General features: G+C 36.3%; 1 protein-coding gene across 2 annotated transcripts in view; it reads right to left on the reverse strand.

Annotated features, from left to right (window-relative positions):
* Positions 1–27,810, reverse strand: part of THSD7B (thrombospondin type 1 domain containing 7B) — a 1,116,594-nt gene that overhangs the window by 351,584 nt on the left and 737,200 nt on the right. For both annotated transcript variants that reach the window (XM_058715426.1, XM_058715425.1), the window contains 2 exons: positions 14,589–14,718; positions 10,230–10,333 (listed from right to left, as the gene is read on the reverse strand). In XM_058715426.1, coding sequence (XP_058571409.1) covers positions 10,230–10,333; positions 14,589–14,718 — 234 coding nt within the window. The remainder of the gene's footprint in view (positions 1–10,229; positions 10,334–14,588; positions 14,719–27,810) is intronic.

The following is a 27,810-nucleotide window of genomic DNA, read 5'->3' on the forward strand; positions in this document are numbered from 1 at the left end:
TGATACTTTATAAATATATTCATTCTTTATATATATATATATATATTCATTTTATATATATATATATATATAAATATTCACTTTATATATATATATAAATATTCACTTTATATATATATATATATATAAATATTCACTTTATATATATATATTCATTCTTTCATTCATATATATATATATATATATATATATATATATATATATACATTTATATATATATTCATTCTTTCTAATGCATTCCCAAAGTCAATATTCTGGTATAGGCTTTCAGAACTCCTTGTGATATAATTACAAAACCTCAGTGAACCTTAAATTTCTTAGTTTTAGTAGCTACTTTCAATATATTGCTATGAGGTTGATCATTCTACGAACCTATTGAGTTGAATTGACTTTAATAGGTTTTTAATTCTCATTCCTCATGCATCTGGGTTAAAAGATTGGTCCCACCACATTACCCTTCAAACTGTGGTTGGCCTAAAAAGGTACTTGTTTTGCAACTTTGGTATCTATTTGAACTCAGAGTAGTGGTTTGTCTGAGTTTTGATGCTCCTCTGTCAGTTTTCAGAGCCTCTACAGTGAGCGGGGACTCCTCCTCCTCTCACTGCTACTAGACTGCCTGATGGAATTTCTGTTTTCTTTAAAAATGTACAAACATTACTTCTTTCTGACACAATCCTAAGATGGCTCCTGGGATAACCAGAAATGAATACTTTGATCTTAGTAACCTGAGAGCTAAGGGAAGCCAAGAGATTCGCATCTATTTGAAGAGACTGAATTCGGGTCTTGGACAAGAGAAGTATAATCTTATTACATTTACACAGTTTGCAGTAGACTTTGAAATTCATATTAACATTCCTGAAGGGAAGATAGTTCTGTAACTGAGAGCCATGCAATCAGAAGAGAAAATTATTGCTCCGAGTTTAGCAAATGATTGCATCACTCAAATGAAAAAAATAAAAAAAAATTACCCCCTACCCGTTCCCTCCCCTGAGACCCATTTCATCAGGGAAATATCTGCTAGGGATATGAGTAGGTGGACTTCAGAGTTACTTTGTACTTTGTATTACAGCTTTTATGTTAAAAAATGGAGAGGCTGGTGAAAGACAACATCTCTGAATCTGCATTTAGTTAATAATGTGTTACTAAAGCATCATGCCTTAGGTCACTCACCTCCTTTAATATTTAGTTTTAATTTATTGCCAATTTTTTTAGAAATGTGCATATTCTACCTGCAGCAACCATGAAAGCTCCAAAGCTAATCTTATTCTAAAACATAAAAAGGAAATAAAAAATAACTCCCAGAATCATCATTCACTTATATAAAAATGCAATCTTTGCTATAAGTTTAACACTTTACTCTTTAAACCAATGCCTATGGTATTATAAAAACCATTCTTTTGTTAAAATCTGAGGATATTTTAATTTAGAGATTTGCCCTACACTGTCACTTTAATTCTACATTCTATCCTGAACTTCCTTGTATCTTCACACTTAAAAAGACCACAGTTGGAGGAGATGTTTTTAAAGTTCCTTAAAAAATATTTATAACTGCTCATTTTTAATCAGGTGCTAATTAATAAGATAACAAAAAAACATGATGTCCTCCAATTGGTTCTTCCTGTGTTGAAGTCAGAACTGAAGTCAGAAATCACCCCAAGAATGATCTTCAATACAAAGAATATTGGGGTCTGATCATTTTTCCTGTGACATGAACAGTTATTAAAAATGATATCACAAGTTATTGAAAATAGTGTTGTTCATTGCCTAGATTGAAAACCTTAGTACACTGCTTTGGGATCTCAACTGGTGTCATGCTGTGGCTTCTTGAAATTGACAAGAAAGATACCATCACATGTCTTGGCCCATTTAAGAAACAGTTATATCTGTGGAAGGAATTCCTGAGGCAGCTACAGTTACCCCCCATTCTCTACTGGAAATGCCCACAATTCATAGCTCATTTTGTTCTCCTTGAATTAAACAGAAATTACTCCACTTTCCTTCCCAGCAAACTTTCCCCTATCTCCTCCCACACCAAAAATAAAACAAAAATAGAAAAGACTATCTTTGCTTTGATTGTTGCTCATAGTTTAAACCTATATGTTTTTCTTCTGTGAATCTACAAAAATGATTTCTATTTTTTCTTGTTGTAGATAAATATGAAAAAGACAAAATGTGAGCAACTTATAAGGTTGAATGACTATGACTTTCTCCATCTAGAGAATAAGAGGACCAGGGGCGCCTGGGTGGCTCAATCAGTTAAGCACCTGACCAGCTCAGGTCATGATCTCATGGTTCATCAGTTTGAGCCCCGCATTGGGCTTTGTGCTGATAGTTCAGAGCCTGGACCCTGCTTTGGATTCTGTGTCTCCCTCTCTCTCTGCCCTTCCCCTGCTCGTGTCCTGACTCTTTCTCTCAAAGATAAATAGACATTAAAAAAATTTAAAAATAAAAACTTAAAAAAAAGACTAGAGATACTCTATTCCTTTCTTAAAATGCAAAGATTTTTGGTATCAGAAAGAACATGACTAGTTGACTGACTGTTTCAACATTTTATTAACAGGCCATAATTATTTCTCTATTTCAGAATGTTATGTTTTTTGGGCACCTGGATGGCTCACTCAGTTAAATATTCATCTTTTGATTTTGGTCCTGGGATCAGGTGATGATCCCAGGGTTGTGGGATAGAGCCCCTCATCAGGTTCCTTGATGAGCATGGAGTATGCTTGAGATTCTCTCTCTCTCCCTTTGTCCCTCTCCTCTGTTTTCTTGCAATATCTCTCTCTCTTTCTCTCTAAAATAAATAATAATTAATAAATTAAAAATGTATGTGTTTTATTGTGTTTCTGTGTGTTTTCCAGACAAATGTTGGCTAAGGGGCTGGTAGTGGGTCAATATCTTTAACTTTCTCCCCATGAAGACAATATAACCAGAGAAGAACATTTTTTGGTCATAAAATTAGAGTACTTGGACCTACAATATGAGTAGGTTCTAATTCAGCTTATGTAATATCTTTATTTCCTGTTTGATAGGGATATATAGTTTATATTTATATAATTTATATAATCCTACAAAAAGTATATAAATCAATTTTTAAAGATTTAATCACGCATTAAAAGCCTTTTAAAAGTATGGAGTTCCCTCAAAAAGTTAAAAATAGAACTACTCCATGATTCAGCAATTTCACTACTAGGTATTTACCCAATGAATACAAAAATACTAATTCAAAGAGATCCATTCGCCCCAATGTTTATAGCAAAATTATCTGCTATAGCCAAATTATGGAAACAGCCCAAATGTCCGTCAACTGATGAGTGGATAAAATAGAGGTGATAAATATATACACACAGGGGGATATTACCCAGCAATTAAAAAATAATGGAATCTTGCCATTTGCAATGACATGGATGGAGCTAGAGAGTATTATGCTAAGTGAAATAAGTCACTCAGAGAAAGACAAATACCATATGATTTCACTCATATGTGGAACTTAAGAAACAAAACAAATGAGCAAAGGGAAAAAAGAGAGAGAGAGAAGAGAGAGGGAGGCAAATCAAGAAACAGACCTTAACTATACGAAAAAAAAAAAAAAAAAAAAAACAACTGATGGTTACCAGAGGGGAGGTGGGTGGGGGCATGGGTGAAATAGTTGATGGGGATTAAGCAGTGTGCTTGTGATGAGCACTGGGTGATGTATGGAAGTGTTGAATCACTATATCGTACACATGAAACTAATATTAAACTGCATGATAGCTAACTAGAATTTAAATTAAAGCTTAAAAACAAAGAAGGAAATAACGTGAAATAAAGCCTACTTTACTAAAATGGCAGACACACACAAATACATATTTCATGTGAATTTTCATTTTTGAATACCTGGTATTATTGCTTTACTATTAGAGTTTAGACTACTTTTTTTTTCCTTAGCTCTTTCCTATTTCTAACCCTCTTCCTTTTTAAGAAACTCATTTTGAAATTGGATTATTTTGCCAATTTTTTTTTCTGGAAAAGACCTTTATTTAAAGAGATCCCTTGGATGCAAAGAAAACACACAGATTCCATCAAAACTACTGTATAAGCAGACTTTGCTTCTCTCAGAGACAAAAATTAAGGAAGAACAAAAAGATTTGACAGAGATAGAGTTCTGCCTGCATTGGTCCACATAAATATTACTCAGTGAAAACAAACCAAAGAAGAATACAGGTACTTCATGGAAGTCAAGGATATCTGAAGCAGGACAGCTTTGATCTCCAGCACCTATTATGCCTCTATCACAGTGGAATCTATGTCTCATTCCTATTTATGATGGAGTATACTCACAAGCTTATAAAGGAAAAGAACAGTATTATCCAAAAGAAACACACTGGCAAGGCCGTTGGTCAGTTTTAAAATAGTCACTGTGAATAGCGTAAGTATCAGACCATATCAGTCCACAGACAAATTCAGTCCCCTTCTAGGACTGCCAATATCTTTAACTTTTTTCTTTTTTATGCTAAAATTGTACCATTTAAGGGAAGTTTCCTCAAGGTATGTGAGAATACTGAAGTTTATTCCTCTGATATTTTCATTTGTCATAAATATTGAGCTACCATGCCTTCTTCATTCAGATTAAATACTGGAAGCTGAGCAGGGAGGATACCTGGCTCTCCCTACAGTATGGGGCAGCTAGGACAGTGGAACCCCAAACACCCATTTCTTTGGAGGTGGTGTAGACATTTAGCTCCAGCTATAATTCTACTTGCCCTTCTATTTTCCTTTCTTTCTTTTTTATATAAATGTATTCTTACTGTAAATCAATTAACCAGGTCACCAATACAAACAATGACATAAAACAAGGAGTTCCTCTGTTGTGAACAGTGTAATGGCTTAGAAATCATAAAAGACCTCTCACATGAAAAAAAATGGATAAAACATATATCTTCTAAATGTATCATTGGGCTGGCCCCAAAGAAAATAGTCCATAAAGCACAAAACAAAGTAAAAGCTTGGGATGCAAGGTAAACAAGAAAGACAACCTTCATCCTGAAGGCTTCTACCAAATCTTGTAGGCCCCAGTTTCTATTGTCACGTCTTTAAGTACTGCTATGGAGAATCTTACAAAGGGCCCCATAGCAACAATAATGATGACAAAGGCTAGCCCTTGGTGTATGGATGAACTAGAAATAAACATGCAAAGCAAAATGCCTTAGCAAGGCCACTTGCATATCTAAAACTGAACACTGGATAGCGGTGGGGGAGGAGGTCTCTTCTGAGAATTTATAACTCCAAGCTGGCCTTTCCATGATTTTATGGTCTAAATTCATACTCCCTCTGTGACTCAAAAGCTCCTCAAAGAAAATTTATATTTAAACTGTTTTTGGATTGATAGGGCATCCATGGACTGAAAAGTTTAAAAGACACCTGGCTAGCATGCTAAAGCAGGTAGAAGAAGGGAACTGAGGGTCTCTTAATTCCTTATTTGGACTTCCTTTTGATCCTCCTGATTTGAGGCTAACACTTCATCTCCACTCTCCTCTGCCTGTTGTTCAAAGTATACAATTCTTCTGGTTTTATATCACCAGAGAATACACCTCCAGGCTCCCAAAAGAAGAGGAGGAGGGTGACGTTGCTCACTGCTCTTAAATCAGACTTTCAAAAGCCCCTGTGTTTTTCTCCCACCCCCAAAACACACACACACACACACACACACACACACACACACACACTTGCATACTTCCTTCTGCAGGATATGGTACCTTTCTGGAGTTCTCTAGGACAAGTCACTTTATTTCCCTTCATCCCCACACCTTCACCCCTGCCAAACTTAGGCATAATCTTGTTCTGCAAACTACTTTACCATATCTCCATTCACTTTCCTTTTTTTTTTTTTTTCATTTTTTAATGCTTACTTTTGAGAGAGATAGAGCATGAGCAGGAGAGGGTGAGAGGGAGAGAGAGAGAGAGACAGAGAGAGAGAGACAGAGAGACAGAGAGACAGAGAGACAGAGACAGAATCCAAAGCAGGCTCCAGGCTCTGAGCTGTCAGTACTGAGCCTGACATGGGGCTCGAACTCAAGTGCGAGATCATGACCTGAGCCGAAGTCAGATGCTTAACCAACTGAGCCACCCAGGGGCCCTTCCATTCACTTTCTAAATCATATATTGTGATTGATGTTACAGATATCTCCTCATTTACTTGAAGGTGAGTTTATTGTGCTTCCTGTTCTCTGGAGCAATTTTATAAAAGAGATCTACTGGAGATTAATTTTATATTATGGTTTCATGTTGTCCTTGCTGGTTTCGAAGTTATTTTAGAGAAAAACTGGAGTAGATGTTTCTTTCCTTCACTATCTTAAAATTGGAGACCCATCCCACTACTTTAAAATTACAAGTTTTCCAACAAATAAACACTAGAAATTTTCTAATTTTGGTGTCTAATTTAGAGAAAACTCAAGAAGATCACTTGCCTAGTCTAAGGGACAATCAGTTCTCCAGCTAGAATCCATGTAAATTGAAATCCAAAATAGAATTATTTGAGGACAGATAAAATAATTTGCCATTTATGTGATAAGATTCTATACCTTAGGAGCCACATCTCTTCACAAATTACTAAATGGTTTTGCAATGAAAACCAATCATTATGATACCCTAGTATCAAAGTGTCAAAGTCTAGGCCACCATATAGAACTAAGTTGTGCACCACACAAAAGTACCATTTTTAAAAAATTTCACTCCTGTACATATTGCTAATCAAGATATGTTACAGAAATTTTCCAGCAGAAAGTAGGCAAAGGTCTTATAATTACAAGATCATATTATTACAACAATTTTGGAAGTAAAATGTTTTAAGGAGGTGCTCCCATCCCTTAATTTACACAGTCAGTATATAGCCTCATAGCAGTCCTGAATAAAACTACCTGGCCAATAAAACTCACATGTATAAATGTTCTTAGACATTATTTACAAAGTGTAATTGTTATAAACTGATGTGATCCCAAATTTCTTTCTTAAAGCTCCAACCCCAAATAATAGTATATTTGAAAATAATAAAAACCACCAGAAACAGTTTGCTTTTAGGTATCAAGGCCAACAACATGCCTTTCCTGTCCTTAGGGGTGTATTGACTCTTCAGCCTTATTTCATAATTTAGTTTATGGGCATCTTGACTGTCTTTTCCTTCTGCAAGATAGCAAACTAGTCCATTACATTGATTACATTACTCTGAATGGATCTAGTGAGTAGGAAGTAACAACTACCCTAGATATTTTGGCAAGACGTTTTGACATCAGTGGATAAGAAATGAATTTGAAAAAACTCAGGGACCTTCTATCTCAGGGAAATTTCTAGAGGTCCAGTGGTGTGAGCTGTGCCAAGATATCCTTTCTATGAGGAAGAATGAGTTTTTGCATTTGGCCCCTCCTGCAACCCAAACTAGGCACAACACCTAGTGGGCCTCTTTGGATTTTGGAGGCAACATATTCCTTATCTGAGTGTGTTAGTATCACCTATTTGCCAAGAGACTCACAGAGCTGCTAGTTTTTAGTGGGTACCAGAATAAGAAAAATCTCTATAATAGTCTTGGCTACTCTGCATACTGTTCTGCCAGTTGGGCCACATTATCCAGCAAATTCAGTGCCATTGAAGTATCAGTAGCAGACAGGAACACTGTTTGCAGGCTTTAGCGGGCTTCTATAAGTGAGTCACGGGATAGGTCCTTAGGATTTTGGAGCAAAGCCCTGTCATTCTCTGCACATAACTATTATTTGAATGAAACACGTCCTCACCTGATACTGTGTCTTGGTAGAGAATGAAGGCTTAATCATGGGTCACCAACTTATCATGAAACTCAAGATGCCCATCATGAACTGGGTGTTACCTAATCCACCAAGCCACAATGTAAGGTATCATCAAATGTAAGTCGTATATAGATATCTGGGCCCTTGTAGGCCCTGAAGGCACACGTATGTTACATGAATAAGTAGGCAAATATCTATGGTTCCCACTTCTGCTACACTACCTGCTCTCTCCCACCTTATACCTATGGTCTCATGGAGAGTTCCCTACAATCAGTTGACAGAAAAAGAAAAGACTCTAGCCTAGTTTACAGCTGGTTCTGCACAATATACAGGCACAACACAAAAATGGACAGCTAAAGCACTATAGTCCCATTCTGAGATACCCCTGAAAAGAGAGATATTTTCCTCTTCCCACTGGATAGAAGATAAAACTGTATACCTGGTTGTCCACTTTGCTTGGAAGGATAAATGGCCAGATATGTGATTATATACAGATTCATGGACTGTGGCCAATGGTTTTGCTGTATGGTCAGGGTCTTGGAAGGAACATGATTGTAAAGTTGGTGAAAAGTAAACCTGAGGAAGAGGGATATATATATAGACCTCTCTATATTGGGGAAAATGAGAAGATATTTGAGTCCCAAGTGAAAGCTCACCAAAGGGTGACTTCAGCAAAGGGATATTTTAACAATTAAATGGACAGGATGATCTGTTCTATGGAGACCAGTCACCTCAGTCATCCCTCTTTCCCCAGTTACTCCTGTCATCATCGAATAGGTTAATGAACAAAGTAGTCATGGTGGCAGGAATGAAGGTTATCCACAGGCTCAGCAACATGGACTTCCACTCACCAATGTCAACCAGACTATGGCCATCACTAAGTGCCCAATATGACAGCAGAAGAGACCAACACTAAGTCCCCAATATGGCACCACTCCCCAGAGTGATGAACCAGCTACATGGGAGCAGTTTGATTACATTGGACCACGTCCACCGCAGAAGGGAAAGTGTTTTGTTACTACTAGAATAGATATTTAACCTGGATATACATTTCCCTTCCCTGCAAACAATGCTTCTGCCAAAACTACCATCCATGGACTTACAGTATGTCTTATCCATAGTCATGGTATTCCACACAGGATTGCTTCTGATCAAGGAACTCACTTCACAACAAACAGTGTTGCAATGGGCCTATTCTCATGGAACTCACTAATCATACCGTGTTTCTCACAGTCCTGAAGCAGCTGGCTTGATAGAATGGTGGAAAGGTCTTTTGCAGACTCAGTTATAATACCAGTTAGGTGTTAATACCTTGCAGGGCTGAGACAAGGTTTTACAGAAGGCTGTATATGCTCTGAATAAGCACCCAATTTTGATACTGTCTCTCCAATAGGCAGGAATCAAGGGGAAGGAATAAATGGGGATGGCATAACTCACTATTACCCTTGGTGACTCACTAGTAAAACATTTGTTTCCTGTCTCTTGCAATCTTATGTTCTGCTGCCCTTATAGGTCTTTGTTCTGAAGGAAACAGTGCTTCCACTAGGAGACACAATAAGATTCCATTGATCCAGAAGTTAAGATTGCCACCTGGTCATGGTGGACTCCTCACAGCTCTGAATCAACAAACAAAGCAGGGAGTTATTGTGCTGGTTGTAATGACTGATCCTAACCAATACAATAACCTACACAACAGGAAGAGACAATTCTAAATACGGCTTTTAGAAAAATTATAAAACAAGTATAATGCAGTTGATTCCACAAGGTCTGATTTTGCTACATATACCCCTTTAGCAACAAAGTGGTTAGATTTTAAGAATAAAGCACTTCTTATCAAGCTTCATTTGACTGGTACCTGGATTATGAATGAAACAGAAAAGTGAGCAGCCTGATGAGTCTCTGAGTACTTTTCAGAGATTTCAATATGCCATACCTTGGCATTGATGATTAAAAGCACTTCTACTTCGATCCAGATGCTTATTCACAGGAATAAGATAGCTCCTTTCTATGTATATTATATATAGAACATATAGTAATTATGCATATAACAATTACATTCAAGTCATGCTTATTAAGATTAGTCAATTGATTCAGTTATCCTTATTTCATTTAGCAAACATTAAATTAGCACCTAAAAAGTGCAATGTATACTGTTGGGTCTAGTCATAGACATATTCTTCATTCCTTGGATCATGTCCGACATGTGTCTGGAACATCAGCATTGGGATATGCAAATAACTAAGAATTCGCTTACAGATATTCGCTTACATTGCACTAGTTCACAAATACACTAGCTGGTTATGGTTGAAAGAGAGTATAAAATCAACAATAATTCCAAACTTAAACTCAAATACTGATAAATATAAATAACGTAATCCAATATCATAATTATTCAAATATAAAATAAACAATAGTCTATAAGAAAAACATAAAAAAACTGTTTTAAAATGCCCTTACCTCTTGTTTGTATCCCCTTTCCACAGGCTTCACTGGTGCCCATTATCCCCTGCCTGACAGACTCTGGCACCAAGATACAAGGGCTCCATTTCTGTGGCTTCCACCTGTGATTACAAAGAACAGCGGACTAAAAATTTCACCATGACAAACACACAAAAGAAATATAAAAATAAGTGAATTTGAAATACAAAAGCACAAAAACAGTAATTCAATAAAAATGTATATAAATCCAATGTGATAAAATGGAACTCTGGCACATAATAGGGAGGACAAGAGTCTACTCTGCCCCAGGTTCATGGTTAATGCAGCATTTCCATTATTTTAAATGTGGACATTTCCCATATAAGCTGTAGTCCATATACCAAAGTGGCAGTAAATATCCTTAAAAGCACGGATCAAATCTAGAAGGCTTACCCTCCTTATCAACTTAAAATCATATGAAGAAGGAGGAGGAGGAGGAGAAGCAGAAGGAGACAATGATGATGATGATGGGGAGGAGGAAGGAAAAGGAAGAGAAGAAGGAGAAGACAGAGAGAGTGAGAGAGGGAGGGAGAGAGAAAATCCTTATGTTCCATTGTATCTTTAGAGAGTCAGGGTTTAAACATCTGAAAGTTTGGGGTGCAAACTTTCACACTCAATCTTCCTCTTCAACAATTGTTATAAGTTATTTTCTAAGACTTTAAAGTGACTCAGACATCTCAATAGGGAGGTGGGGAGCCACAGGGACCCATCTTATGTGATAGTTCATCTCATGGAAGAGGAATGGATCCATTTCTGATGAATTATCAATATTTCTATTCCTCAAAGGAAATACTCTGTAAGGAAGGCGTATGGTTTCCCACTGTTTTCCTTTCTCAGGTAAACAAAACTTTCTATTTTTATGACCCACAGGACAGACTGACTTGTATCCTTAAACCTGTCTCTTCAGAATGTACCCAAAAACCCAAACTCTAAGTGTAACCACAAATTCTGCTCCTTCCTTAGTATATGTTGACACTTTTTTAATATGTGCCAATACCTCTAATAATAGATATTACTTCAAAAAATGAAACAGGGGAGCCCGGGTGGCTCAGTAGGTTAAGCATCCGACTTCAGCTCAGGTCATGATCTCACAGTTTGTGGGTTCAAGCCTCATATCAGGCTCTGTACTGACAACTCAGAGCCTGGGGCCTGCTTCAGATTGTGTCCCCCTCTCTCTCTGCCCCACCCCTACTTGTGCTCTCTGTCTTTCAAAAATAAATAAAAATTAAAAAACAAAAAAAAAAATGAAACAGAAACATGAATCAAAAATATTATTGAACAGTTTTGGAAGATGAAAAAATTCTAGAGATCTTCTAGATCTGGTCAATAATATTACATATATATTATATTACAAAACTGGTCAATAATATATATTACGTGGGGCGCCTGGGTGGCTTGGTCGGTTAAGCGTCTGACTTCGGCTCAGGTCATGATCTCACGGTCCGTGAGTTCGAGCCCCGCGTCGGGCTCTGTGCTGACAGCTCAGAGCCTGGAGCCTGTTTCAGATTCTGTGTCTCCCTCTCTCTCTGCCCCTCCCCCGTTCATGCTCTGTCTCTCTCTGTCTCAAAAATAAAAACAAACGTTAAAAATATAATATATATTATGCTACAAAACTTGTCAATAATATTACATATGTGTGTGTGTGTGTATGTGTGTGTATAAAATCATTGATCTCACTCAAGTGGACATCATACTGTCAATAGTTGAGGGATTGGAGAGAAATCAAGAAACAGCTAAACAGAAAAACAGAAAAACTTGGCATTAAAGAAATCACTCCTTAATTTTAAATAGTTGTAAGTTTACCTCGCATATGCATAGATGCATTTAGTATAATTCTAAAACACAGAAACTGAAATGGTAAGGTGTTTCAGGGCAATTTTTCAACTAGGATGTATCATTCGTTCAGATCCCTTAAGTTTACTAAGACTTTCTAGATTGAAACGAGATCATGGTGTTCAGTCTAGTTTAGTGTGCTGCATAAACTGAAATATAAGGAATTTTCAGGACTTGTTAAACTCAGTCTTGGAATGATAAACTTGGCCTCATAAAGGTTAAGTGAAATTACTCAGATTTCACAACTCAGCAGGCCAGTTATCCCTCCTAAATTCTCGGATCCTTAGCCATAGACTCTTGACCCCACATTAATTCTATGTAAGGATACATCTTCATGTTTTTTTCCCTTTTGCTTATTAACTTAATGTGTTGGAGATGTTCAAATTCACACAAAAATTTCTACAGACATTTTTATTCTATTTTAAATGGTAAACATGTGAATATGTTACCTTAATGGAGTAAAAGAAGAATCAGAAGAAAATGATACAGGTCTGTATTAACTCAGCTCCCTAACATACCAGTGAAAAGGGATACAAAACTAAATTGGAATATTGCTTAAAATTAAAGGGCGTTTTATTGAGGAGCAGAGAATCTTGCTGATAACTTGTACACATATTAACCTCAGCATCAGGAGAAATGATACAATGATCCAATCCAGACACAGCAAAACTGGTTTCTGGGGAAAGTGGCAGGAGGTCAATGATGGAAACGAGTTTAAACATTAATGGCTAAAATGGAGTGCAACCAGGGAGTTCAGAGAGTGGACAATAGAAAGGAAAAGCTCACTAACAGCTTCTAGGATTTTCTCTGATTATAACAGACCTGGGATTATAAAAACTTCTAATAACATTTAATTTGGCTAATTTTTTTCAATTGGCTACTTTCCCCAAGAGCTCTTTTGGTGGGCTCAGAAGTTTCAATATTTATATATAGTATAAAGAGATGAATATTGACAGTGTTTCCACAGCAGCCCTGTGGTTAATGAAGCAACTGGTAGTCTGGGCATGTTCCCAGTGTTTATTCACATCCTCTTTAAACTGGCCATTAGGTAGAAACAATAAGAATAAAGGATTATAAAGCTGATAGTCATTTAGACTCTTCACTAGCACTCTATCTAATGTGAGGAGCCTTCTTAAAAAAGAGAGGGGGGCGCACCCGGGTGGCTCAGCCCGTTAAGCCTCAGACTCTTGATTTCAGCTCATGTCATGATCTCATGGTTTGCAAGATAGAGTTCCACATCAGGCTCTGTGCTGACAGGCTGGAGTCTGCTTGAGATTCTCTCTCTCCTTCTCTCCCTGCCCCCTCTCCCCCCACTGCTCATGCTCTCTCTTTCTCAAAGTAAATAAATAAACTTTAACAAAAGAGAGAGAAAGAAGGAAAAAAAAAAACTTGTGTCCTCCTGAATAAATTAGCTCTTGAATTTCATATCTTTAAGATATAGTTCCTCAAATAATCAGGAGAAACACTAGGCATTTTTGATAAAGGCATTTTTAAGTGTACTGATAACCACAGGAATTTTAAGACAGTGGTTTTTTCTTCACAAGTAAGTAAAACTCAACAGTGAATGATTTTAATCCAGATGTACTTTAAGGCAATGCTTCAATCCAACATTAAAAGGATGGATATTAATGACTAAACACACAAACCTCAGGCATTATTTTTATAAATAATAGTCCCCAAGTTGCCAAGAGGGAATATATTTTAAAAGTCATTTTCTTTTTTTTAATTAAAAAAAAATTTCAACCTTTTGTTTATTTTTGATAGAGAGAGACAGAGAGAGAGAGGGAAGACAGAGTGCGAATAGGGAAGGGGCAGAGAGAGAGGGAGACACAGAATCTGAAACAGGCTCCAGGCTCTGAGCGGTCAGCACAGAGCCCGATGCAGGGCTCGAACTCATGAACCATGTGAGATCATGACCTGAGCTGAAGTCAGACACTTAACCATAACCGACTGAGCCACCCAGGTGCACATTTTCTTTTCTTTTCCTTTCTTTTTTCTTTTTTTAAATATTTTATCCATAGGTTAAACTTTTTTATTTTCCCTAAGTAGTTTATTAAAATGTGTATATGACAAAAATTAAGAACCAAATTTTTTAAAAATAAAAGTAAATAATTATTTTAAAAGTAAATTTTTGTTCTTAGTTCTTCATTAAAGGCTTTAGGATGAAAACAATAGAATGAAGTAAATTACATGTGTGTTTGTTTTCCAGATAGTCTTTATCCTGAATCTCTTTGGATCCTAATCCTTAAAATTGACTGCCTAGGTGACAGAACTCCAGCAGCTCACTTAAAAGCAAACTATGTTTGTTTGTTTTTTTTCTGATAATTAGACTTTCTTATTCCTTACTCCCTCAAAATACATTCAAAATAACAGGGGGAAATACTGAGGTGTTAAAGATAAACATTACCTTATCTTCTTTCTCACTAAAAATCATAAACTTATGAAAGAAAATAAGTCATGATTTACACTAAAATCTAATGATTATTTTAAAAGGTAACTAATTACCGATATACAGGACATAATGAAATATCTTCACACTCTCGCTCTTCAAATAAGGTATCTGGGCATTCTTGGCCTCCGTTGGCTGCTTCCTGGATGATAATCCTATATCGAGACTGTTTTACCGTGGCATTTCCTAAAGTAAAGGAAAAATAAAATTATAGTGCCTTTTTATGTAGCTGCACGGAAAAATACAGGGTTAGTAGCAGGCAGGCAGGCATACAGGCAGGAAGGAGGGGAGGAAGGGAAGGGAAGAGAAGGAAAGGGAAGGGAAGGGAAGGGAAGGGAAGGGAAGGGAAGGGAAGGGAAGGAAAAGGAAAAGGAAAAGGAAAAGGAAAAGGAAAAGGAAAAGGAAAAGGAAAAGGAAGGGAAGGAAAAAAATAAAGAAACAAAGAAAGAAGGAGGTGAAGTAAAAACATGTGGTAAGACTTCTTGGGGAATGAGAATGACAAGCAAAGACCAGGGGTTAATAATATTATACCAATTCTCACTCCTATGAGATAGATAGTTAATACTCAATAATTGTGATTTCAAATCTATATGACCTAATATGCAAAGAGTGTTTCCCAATTGTCTTAATATGCTTTAAATTAATCAGAATTTATATTACCTATGGCATAAGAATTACATGGCATAATCTGAGAAACCACAGAAACCAACTTTGATCTCACAATAGCTCAAGAGCCTAGAGTTTTACTATCAGCAAATCACTTCCTCAGGAAAGGCATTTCCCTCTGGAAATACTCATTAAAATTAATACATTAGTAATTTATTTGTGGGTATTAGTTTCTTATAATATCTCTCATTCATCATAACCTGAGACAATATGGATATAATTGTAATTTAGGGGAAAGGCACTAAAATTGTGACAAAACAAAATATTGTCTACTTCCTGGTTTGGCTAAAAAGCAGAAGTATTAATAGGCACCTCAATAAAGACAGCCAGTGTTCACTATCACTTTAATGGGCTGGGGCACTCATCTCATAATCTTTAGATGCCTTCTGATCAATAACAGCAACAAAAATCAATTACAGTTACAATGGTGAGCAAATATTTCAATTGCTATGTGCAAAATATGCACTAGATATAAAAATGAAAATTCTTGAACTTACACAGAAAGAAAATGGGGCAGATAGAGATACAACAAATTTAAGACATTGGTAGAGCGAGAAATGTCAACAGTGTGCAGTACTAAGAGAGTACGAAGAAAGAATAATCATTTTTGTCTCTAGAAACCAGACAGTTCCTGGAGGAGACAGATTTTATTCTGGGACTTGAAATCTTAATAGAAAAAAAAAAAAGGTTGAAGTCATTTTAGGCCAAGGAAAGTCTGAGAAAAGGTACTCCTGAGACATAAATGGGTGCATGGAATTCATAGAGAAAGACATGTAGGTGCATTTAGATGGAATGTGGATATTCACATGTTGGAGGGTTATGAAGAATGGAGAGAAAGGGTGGTGTAGGAGAAAATGGAATTAATTGGTAAGTCTGGGACAGACCTAACCATGTTAAGAAGAAAATTTCTAGAAAGCCAGTAAACAAAGTGGAATGTGACAAAAGGGGGGGGGGGAGACTTTCAGTAAAATTATATTTTCATGTGGTTTTAAAAAAATCATTAGTACCATGACTTACAATGAGAAAAAAACTGACCCACAACCAATTCCCTGTCCTCCTTCCAGAAGACTTTGAACTCTCTTTATTTAGTTCATCTGTGGTTATCTCCAAATCCATAAATAGTAAACTTATGTCGTTGCTTCTTGATTCATTAATTTTAGACATCATTTATTGACTTTCTGCTATAATGGATGGAAGTTTACTTTGTACCACCTTTCAATTTTTTATAATTGTATCACTATTTTTATGCTTCTAATGGTTATTTAAAGGCTTTAAAAAAACATTTTTTTTCCAGTCCCACTCCTCACTCCTCCTGTCCTCTATCAGACCAGCTACCATGGTTCTAAAGAGTCTTCATGGGTAAACAAACTTCCTCTTCTCTTACCACCCACATTCCTGCTAAGTTAGGACAAGCTTTCTGTGCTGCATCATCAGTTTCTCTGATCTTTAGTCTTTGTCTATTAAGTTTTCATAAATGCATTTAGAGCTCTCATCCACTGATGGTCTTCTCTCTCTTATTATTATTTTAACATGGGATTAGGGCTTTCACAATTCATTTCTGTTATTTTAATGAGATTATGGAAAGAAGAGAAACAAATGTACTTGTACATTTCATGATCATGAACTATATGTTAAGCAGATGTATAGGATCTTTTCCATCTACTTACAGATCTATCCCCCTGCTTTATATGCTGTCTACCCGGGGAACTGATCATAGAAGGACTGTATCAGTGATTCCCTTGTCCATTGACTTCTGGTTGGGTTTGGCCAACAGAGGGATGGGGCACACAATGTAAGAAAAAAGATGATAAGAGGAGAGAAAGATCAGGGAATTTATTCCACCAGATTTTATCTTCTAGATCACCTTAACTGGTTCTCTACACCAACCAAAAGGCATGGTTTCTGTGGAGTGGCCCTCTCATATAGCTGTAATCCTACTAATTGTTCCTACCTCTATCAAATTTCAGGCTCCTAAACATCACTACTTCAGGTACTGAACCATCCCCTGTTAGCTTACGTAACCCTTTCCAGTATTTTGTAAATAGATCCTTCATTAATTCTTCCCCAGTTGCCCCATTTGAATGGGCCACCATTCCTGTTTTCTGCCAGAACATGCCAATAAAATAAGAAAGACATACTACTATATAGCAAGGAAGAATGTTATAATTGGCCCATTTCTAAAACTACTTAAGGTAGTGTGAGAAATATAAAATAGGAGTTTAAGAAGAAATAAAATAAGTGTAATTAAAATAGTTCTGGTGAAAAGATGAGAGATTTTCCTTTAAGATCCAGTACAAGACAAAAATGCTCACCCTTGCCACTTTAATTCAACATAGTATTGGAAGTCATAGTCACAGAAATTAGGCAAGATAAAGAAATAAAAGGCATCCAAATTGGAAAGGAAGAAGTTAAAACTGTTACTATTTGCAGATGACATGATACCATAGATAGGAGACCCTAAAGACTCCACCAAAAAACTATTAGAACTAATAAATGAATTCAGTAAAGTTGCAGGATACAAAATTAACATGCAGAATTTGGTTGTGTTTATATGTACTAAAAACAGCTATCAGAAAGAAAGACAAACTAAGAAAACAATCCTATTCATGACTACATCAAAAATAATAAAATACCAAAGATTAAATTTAACCAAGGAGACAGAAAACCTGTACTCTCAAACTTTAAGACACTTATGAAAGAAATTGAAGAAGATGAAAATAAATGGAAAGATATACCATGCTCATGGATTGAAAGAATTAATATTGTTAAAATGTCCATGCTACCCAAAACAATCTACAGATTCAAGGCAACCCCCATCAAAATACCAATGGTATTTTTCACAGAACTAGAATAAGAAATCCTAAAGTTTGTATAGAATTGCAAAAGATCCCAAATAGTCAAAGCAATCCTGAGTGGGGGGGGGGGGGGGACAGAAACAAAGTGGAGGTATCAATCATATTCTCTGGTTTCAAACTATACTATAAATCTACAGTAATCAAAACAGCATGGTACTGGCATTAAAAAAAAAGATATATAGATCAGAAATAAATCCATGCATATATGGTCAATTAATCTATGGCAAAACAGACAAAAACATGCAATGAGGAAAAGACAGTTTCTTCAAAAATTATGTAAAAAAAACTGGACAGCTACACGAAAAAGAATGAACCACTATCTTACACTATATACATCTTACACTATATACAAAACTATTTTAAAAATAAATTAACAGGATGCCTGGGTGGCTCAGTTGGTGGAGCGTCCGACTTCGGCTCAGGTTATGATCTCACAGTTTGTGGGTTCGAGTCCTGCATCAGGCTCTGTGCTGACCACTTGCTTGGAGCCTGGATCCTACTTCAAATTCTGTGTCTCCTTCGCTCTCTGCTCCTCCCCCACTCACTCTTTGTCTCACTCTGTTTCTCAAAAATAAATAAATGTAAAAAATTTTTTAAAATAAATTAACAACTTGTATATAACATCTGAAACCATAAAATCTCAAGAAAAAGGATAGGCAGTAAGCTCTGTGACATTGGTCTTAGAAATACTTTGTGGACCAGTTTCTCAGGCAAGAGTTAACAACAGTTAAAATAACAAATAGGAGTATATCAAACTAAAAAATTTTTGCTCAGCAAAGTAAACCATCAACAAAATGGAATGACAACCTACTGAAAGAAGATATTTACAAATTATATGTCTGAAAGGGTTTAATATCCGAAATATATAATGTACTTATTCAACTTCATAAAGAAAAAAAAACAATTAAAACATGAGCAGTGGACGTAAATAGACATTTTCCAAGGAAGACATACAGATGGCCAACAGACGCATGGAATGATGTTCAACATCACTAATGGTCAGAGAAGTGCAAATCAAAACCACAATGAGATATTACCTCACACCTGTCAAATTGGCTATTATGAAAAACACACACAAAAAAATAACAAATGTTGGTGAGGATGTGGAGAAAAGGGAATGAAAACAGTATGGGGGCTTCTTAAAAAATTCAATGTAGAACTACCATAAAATCCAGGAATTCCGCTTCAGGGTACTCATCCAAAAAAAAAAAAATGAAAACATCAATTCAAAGAGATATATGCATCCTTATGTTCACTGAGACCCTATTTACAATAGCAAAAATATGGAAGCAATTGTACTGTACATCAATAGATGAATGGATAAAGAAATTATAGTATATATACACAATAGAATATTATTCAGCCATAAAAAATTAAGATCTTGCCATTTGCAACAACATGGAAGGAACTGAATGACATGCTAAACAAAAGTCCGGCAGAGAATATATGTGGAATCTAAAAAGCAACACAAACAAACAAAACAAAATAGGAACAGACTTGTAGGTAAAAGAAACAAACTATTGGTTACCAAAGTGGGCAGGGGTGGGGGGAAGAAATAGGGAAAGCGGATTATAAGGTAAAAACTTCCAGTTATAAAATAAATAAGTCATGGGATTGTACCATTCAGCATCAGAAATATAGTCAATAATATCGTAATAACTATATGGTGACAGATGGTAACTAGACATCTTGGGGATTATTTCATAATGCATAAAAATATTGAATCACTATGATGTACACCTGAAACTAATAGGATATAGTACATCAATTATACTTCAATAAAATAAAAACAGTTTTGCATAATAATATAAAGCTATCTTCATTTGGGTGGGGACAGCTTTGTAAAAAATTATGCCTTTAAGAATAAGTCTCCCATTCTCAGTTAATTCCAGTTACACTGTACTTTTTCTGAAAATTTTTTTTTACCCTTAGGATTAGTATGAGTGTGGGCCTGTGTGTATATGTGTGTATATGTTTCTGTGTGTATGTGTGTGTTGTCCAAGTGTTATCTTAGAATATCAGAAATAAAAAATTGAAGAGGATAGGAAAAATGAAATAGATGCCTTTCTTGAGAGAGAACATAGATCAATGTTTCTCTGTTCGCATTGTATGTGTATGTGCACACATGTGCATGTGCACACACACACGCACACACACACAATGAACACTCACACACAGAGGTTTTCTGCTTTATGGTGTAATTCCAGGTGAAGTCATTCAAGGTTTAGGGAACACGGCTGCATTAATTTATCATGCCCTACAGATGTTCAGGTGAGGGTTGAGAAAGATGGATTCTATGGACAAAACAAACTTTTAGAATAGAGGTTAGATTTCTACAGGAAAAAAACTGATTGTCACTGTATAGAAATGAAGACATTTTATATCTTTTCAAAAAGAGAAACAGAGATAAGGGATGATCTTGACATAGTGAATCAACACCAGGATCTGCAAGATAGCTGCTAAAAATTTCTTTTTCTGTGTGATGTGTTTCTTTGTCCTTCAACTTTAGCACGGTAATATTTAGCAATCACTTTTAAATGATTTTTCCATTTTTTGTAATATAAGTGCCTCAGCTTATAACCAGACCTAAAGCAGAGTCAGTTATGCACAAGAGACATGAATTAGCTGGGGTGTCATGGAACCTCAAGGGCAGGCAACATCCACACTTGGGATGGAGCAGTCAATAGTCTTCTCACTTCACCTGTACTTTGAAGCCAGCCTGAAGGGAGCACTTTTGTACCAAGGAAGGACATTAATTCCAGAAACCCAAGAGGTAATTAGCAACAGAAGAAGCGAATGTCTCTGGCATCACCCAACATCAAGATCTGAAGTCAGACAAGAGATGATGAGCAAAAGGCCAAGTGGAAGGTCTCAGAAATCGAAGTCAAATAGAACCTCACTTTCTGTTGAAGACACAAGAAATGATTTAAGGGAAGTAGACAGAAAACGGAAGACAGTGCCTTTGGAGGTTGCAGACATTTGGATTTTAAACGTATGTAAAATGCATTAGAAATTTCCAGGAATTTTCTCCTTCATCTATATCAGATCTGCTTCTGGACATTTTGCATATGGTATCTCATTTTATTATTATAATGCTGCAAGGCTGGTGTTACTACTACCATTTTCATTTATTTTAAAATTATAATTATTGTTCCCACTTTCCAAATAAGAAAATGGAGGGTGGAAGAGTTAAATAATTTGCCCAAAGTCACCTTGCTAGTTGTTAAGCGATTTAAACTATGTCATTAAAACTGGCTAAACAGACATCCAAGCCCATGATCTTTCCACAGAGACTTTATGGTAAAACAAAGAGAGAGGGACATTCCAGGGAAGGGTTCACATCATAATTCCTCTGTTATTCCCATGGGACACCTCTTCCTTTTTAATCAATTCTTCAATAGTACCCTGTTGGCAGAAGGCTTCAAATGCCAGTAAACACAGTGCTTGTGGGGCTTGGTGAGTGATGCTTCCAACCTCATTAGGCCTATGAAAAATAACAATAAATTAAAATTCCTGTTTGCAAACATAAGTAACTGTTTAAGCACGATTATTGCTAATAAACTAGTCTAAATTCAATTTTTATTTATGCATATTTTATCATCACTTAGTCATCAGGCATAATTATACTTGCTACTAATTGTAATCAAAAGAAGTAACATTTATGAAGATGGCAGCTTAAACATCAAGAGCCATATTTAATATCAGAAATATATAAGTGATTTATTTATACATATATAATAATAAGAGATATTTATAGATTCTCTGAGAAGGTCTATACCAGTCTTTCCCAGAAAGATGGTAGCAAAAGTAGAAGAAATTAGTCTTGCTAAACCTCAGCTTACTTGGCTGTAAAACAAACCAAAAAGAAGTTTCTATGTCATATGATTGACAGGAGGATTAAATGAGATACTGCATGTAAAGGATGTACATATTGCCTGATACAGGGAGTCTTCTATAACATGAATTCATGAGAGAAGGTGAGAAAAAAGATTTAAAAAAACAAAAAAAACATAGAAGGGGCACCTGGGTGTCTCAGTCAGTTGGGCGTCTGACTTTGGTTTCAACTTAGGTCATGATCCCAGGGTCATGGGATAAAGCCCTGTGACAGGCTCTGTGCTGATCATAGAGTCTGCTTAAGATTCTCTCTCTTTCTGTCTGTCTGTCTCTCTCCCTTTCCCCCACTGTTCTGTCTCTGTGTCTAAAATAAATAAAATGAAACAAGGGCACCTAGGTGGCTCAGTCGGTTAAGTGTCTGACTCTTGATTTTGGCCCAGGTCATGATCTCATGATTTGGTAAGATCAATCTTCACATTGGGCTTCATGTGCTCACAGCAAGGAGACTACTTGGGATTCTCTCTCCATCTTTCCCTGCCCCTCCCCCACTCACGCTGCATTCTCTCTCTCTCTCTCTCTCTCTCTCTCTCTCTCTCTCTCTCTCTCTTTCTCAAAATAGACTTATAAGCAAATAAACAAATAAATAAATAAAATGAAACAAAAACACAGAAAAATGCTTCAATAATTGAGGCTTCTTTATATTAAAAGAAAAATATGACAAACTGGCCTTCTATTCAGTGCTACATCTTGGCCATGTTCTGAGCATTGAGGAGTAGACTATGAGTGGCTGAAAATCATCCCACATTCCTGGTAAATTAAATTACAATTGCAAGGCAATTTGTATCAACCACCTTGTCATATCATTGGAGAGGAACAGATAAGCTGATCAAGTACCTGTTTGCTCAAGAAAGTCCTAGTTAATGCTTGTTATCTCATCTTAAATATAAATAGCTCATCCACTCACTTTTCGGAAGTACCTCTGTTTGTATGAAAATTATATGCTCTCCGAAAAAAGACTATCACCTCATGCGAATGTAAGTAACAAGCACATTTTGTCTCTCACTGCAGCGTAGGGTTGCATTTCAAATGTATGGAAAAGATAGACTGTGCTGCTGTTCTTAAAATTATCTATTCAATCTGATCACTGGACCTTTTTATTTCTTGCCACAGAATTCTGCTTTAGATATCAGTTCATGCATCCAAAGAAGATGGTCCTGTGCCCCAAGCACACTTGCTCATGAATCATTAAATTAAAAATGAAAGGGAGAGGAGAGTATGGGGCTTACCTGAAGATAATTGACTGGAGCTACGTGATATGTGTTGTTATGATAGAAACATCACGAATAAAAGCTATGTAACTAAAGAGAAGTGGTGTTTAATCAAAGTGGAGCATCAAAATGAAGAGAAAACAAGTTTCACTTGGCAAAAATTCCAAATGGTCATTAAGAAGTCTGTCAGCCCAACTTTCTTCAACATTACATCCTCTGAAAGCAAAACAAACAAACAAAAACAAAAACAAAAAAAAAAAGAAAGAAAGAAAAGAAAAGCATTCTCTCTCCCGAAAAATTATACACAAGAGAATGGCCCTCATTAGTCTACTCACAACCACTGCTGAGATTTTTTTTCTTTTTTTAAGAAAGGCACAAACCAGGGTTCACCACCAGCCCAACTATCTCCCACTTAAATATGGAAAAACAGTGACTGAGTTCTCAGAGGGAAGCACTTACCACATACAGGGTTGTCATTGGTGATAAATATTTATCAGGTTTCCTCTATATGTAGGAGATGAACCTAGGGGCTGTGCGTTATACTGAAACATATATACATGCATTATTAAATCTCCCCAGTGAAGCTGAAGTGAAACTTGATGGATGGATAATAATGTAGAAGTTCTGCACAGTTTTATAAGGATTCAGAAATAATATAACTGGCTACAGGATAATATAAACTTTGTATTTACTATCCAAAGCCCATCAAGCCAGTATCTCTCTCTTTGTTCAAGGATAAATGGCAGGCTTAAACAATAAACAATGTAATGCCCTAGAACTATGAGTAGAGTTTTCATACACTTCTTGCCTATTCATCTTGGTGTTCCATATAGAGAACAGATACATCAAGAGTGTTTCCCACCCCCCAAAATTCCCTCCTAGCCTGGACCTCCAAGTACTTCAACATGAACACTGAGCCTATCTATATACCGGTGAAATTAAACAAAATTACAAAGCTTTTCTGCCAAACTTTCCAGGACTGTTGAAAATAAGCTCTAGGATATCCATATACATCTTTCATTTTAAAATGTTGCCTGGTAAAAATGTACTCTATATTCTTAAATGTTCATAATCATCATTCACTTTGCAACAGAGGCCACATTCAATGGCTCTGGCAACAGACAGGACCTCCAGGGCTCTGGTTTCTAATCCCAGCTCATTACTGAATTGCTATATGACCTTGGGCAATGCACTTCACCTTTCAGAGCTTCAATTTTCTTGCTTATCCTATGTGGGGAATACAGTTGAGCCAACTCACAGGACAGCTGTTACGAATGTCTAATTAAATTGGATTTAAATGTAATGTAGTGTGTGTGTGTGTGTGTGTGTGTGTGTGTGTGTGTGTGTGTATCCACTTAAAATTCCTTACATGCAAGCCCTCAGTTTCAAATGAAGCAACTTGTGTTCATATCTGCAGAAACTATCTAGGATGACAGTCGAGGCAAACAAACATGTCCTCTCTATAGTAGTTACCATACACTCTCTAAAGCCTATGCAATAGTTCTAATTTCTAGAGACTATCTCCAATTTCCTCTACTTCTATCCTCAACCACTGCTGCTCTTAGAATATCTGCAATCTGTAAAGCTAACCTTATCAAATAGTGACCACCTTTGAGTCTGGCCCGTCCTTTCTCTAAATATGATAAATGAAGTTATCCACAGCTGATCTTGCTTTCTCCTCAACCCATGTGGTCCTTAATCCTGGCTACATATTAGAACCTCAAGGGACACTTTTACAGACTCCTAATGACTCCCCCAACCCAAACCATTTAAATCAAAATCTCTGGTGGGTACTGCCCAAGCATTGGTGTGTTTAAAAAATCTCTAGGGCAAAGAACCACTAATTTAGCACATTTAAAGCTAGCATCTCTTTTTCATCCAATATGTAAAAGAGGAAAAAGACAATGCAGCATGCTTAACCAAGCAATAGAAAACAAATGAGCACTAGCTAAATCATTAATGCTCTCAACACATTTAAAAAATGCAACCTGCCCTCTAGCTAAGTACATCATAATGGGTATAATTGGAAATGTGTACTATAAATGAGGAGGGTTAACAACACTATTTATAATGACAATTTGCACTTGTCTTTTCTTCTTGCCAACCCATGCTGAAATGACAGGGATTTATTTTCCCTCCATTCAGACCCCTTTTCGTTTTAGCAGAAGAAATGTCTAGTGGCTTCTTGCTACAGGGCTCCCTAACGCATTGCACTCCATCAGCCTTAAGAGTGAAATTCTCTCCAACACCACACTGCACTGTATGCAGACAGGTTTGGGGGGACACAGATGTCATCTAAGATATAAATTCAAGACACAGTCATTAGTAGGCATGAATACTGAACCATATATTCAAAGCAACTCTTTTTTTAAAAAATCTATATTACTCTAAACTTATTAATGCTTTATGCCCTCATGAGCATAAAAGGATTCTATTCATGCCCAATATTGTTGACAGCTAGGGGACAGAAGAACTTCTAGATCAAGTTTATGTGTCACACACAATGAGGTCACAACTCAGGGATGCACAGCTAGCAACTTCAGACCCTTAGATCCTCTGTTCTTACAGGAGAGTGAAGTGTATCCCTGGGCCATCTACCTGCCATTCTCAAAATGCACCACCATTCACTATGGCTCAACCACATGAATCCTGGTTTCTGCAACTTTTTGCAATGCCCCAGGATGCGTCTACATGTAAAAAAATGGTTTACGTGAATTTAAGGTATGTGGGATCATTTAGATATTAATATTGATTGTGATATTAAAGTTTTTGTTTTGGTGGTAGTAGTAAGACAAGGTAAAGAAAAATAGCTCTGTAAAGATAACCCAATTAAAATAAGGTTTTTCACTTTTAACTATAAATTTTATCACGATGAAGACAAAGACTCTTAATTATCCCTTTTATGCATGAGGTATGTGTTATTTCCTGTCTTCTTGTCTTCATTAATTTGCAGCATCAACATAAAGCCTCTGGTTTTTGAAATTCCTTTTTTGGCTTGGTGTTGATGTAGTAACATGACTTTTTAGAATTGGTGAGTCTGGAATGTCAGGTCTGTAAACTTGGGAAAATACTTATTTTCTGGTACCTCAAAGGGAAATAATTAGAATAACTTATTTGGGGCTTTGAAGAAGAATAATCAGGTAATGGAATGTAATATCAAATGAACTCAATATATCTACCCATCAGCTTCAACAATCATCTGGCCATGCTTTGTAAAATCTATACCCCTACCCATTCATGACCACCTGAATTATTTCTAATATTCAGGCATCATAAAATTATAACTGTAAATATTTCAGAATAGATTTATAAAAGATAAGGGCTCTTTTTGAAACATGACCACAGTAATACTACCATACATAGAAATAGCAATACCAATTCTCCTAAAATACTAATAAATATATAACTGTCATTGGGTTATAATTCAGTTCCTGACTGTCAACTGAATTATAATTGGTTGACATGTCCTATAGGCTCCTCCCCTTTTTCTTTTTGTTTTCTTTGGAATTCCCTTTGAAATATTTTCAAAAACAGATTATAAATGCAGGTATAAAAAGACCGGCAAGTAAAAGAAAGTTTGGAGCACTGGTCCTTGATGAAATTTCTCCATTGTTGGCAGTGAGAACATGGCTTTTAATAGATCGGTAAATCAAGAAAGAGGAGACAAAAACTGTGTGGCCAGAGCACAGAGTGATGTTTGGTCAGAGACTATCCCACCGATACACACATAAAACTAGAATTCCCTTCGTGTGTGGATAGTGAAAAAAACCTACTCTGACAGACAGAAAGAGTGGGGTTGCTTTCTTGTCCTGACCTTAACTCTAGAAAGAACAGGAAAAAAAAAAGAAAGAAGTCACCCAGAGTTTTCCTAACCAGATGCCTCTTTATTAATAAATGTGTAGAGCTGGAGCTATTCAGCACTATTATATCTGAAGAAGAAAATCTAAGATAATAACTGTTTATCATGTGTTCGGGATTGTTCTGGAAAAAGAATATTGAAGTTATCTAAGGAGGAGATGCCATTCTTGAAATTGAAAATAAAACAAAACAAAAGAAAGAAATATTACCTCTTGGACCTCACATTCTAGTGGAAGCAGAAGGACAATTGCAAAGATAAGTCAATATTTACTATTTCATAAGGCAATTAAATACCATGCAACACACACACACACACACACACACACACACACACACACAAATATAGCAGGAAGTTCTAAGGAATGTGTGTGTGTATGTGTGTGTGTGTGAGTGTGTGTATGTGTTAAGGAGAGGGAAAGTTGTAATTTTAAAGTTCAAAGCCTCAGTGAGAAAGGGATATTTGAGCAAGAACATGAAATACCTAGGTGGTCATCTACATAATACCTAGGAGAAGAGAAATTTATGCAAAGCGAATGCTGTGTACAAAGACAAAGCAGAGTCAAATTCCAGAGAGAGCAACGGGGTCCAGACTGGCTTTCTTCATTGGGTACACTGGAGTTGGGAGAGGAGGGAGGTCAGTGTTTCCGCAAAGAAAAATAATTCCTATCTAATATCATAGATGAAAATGAATTATTTAAGGCTTACATATAAAAGCTTCTGGAGAAAAACACGGGTATCTTTATGTCTTTGGGATAGGAAAAAAATCTTAAAAAACAAAAGAGGAAAATCATACAGTA

The sequence above is a fragment of the Neofelis nebulosa genome, chromosome 2, assembly GCF_028018385.1.
Source record: "Neofelis nebulosa isolate mNeoNeb1 chromosome 2, mNeoNeb1.pri, whole genome shotgun sequence".
NCBI classification, from domain to species: Eukaryota; Metazoa; Chordata; class Mammalia; order Carnivora; family Felidae; genus Neofelis; species Neofelis nebulosa.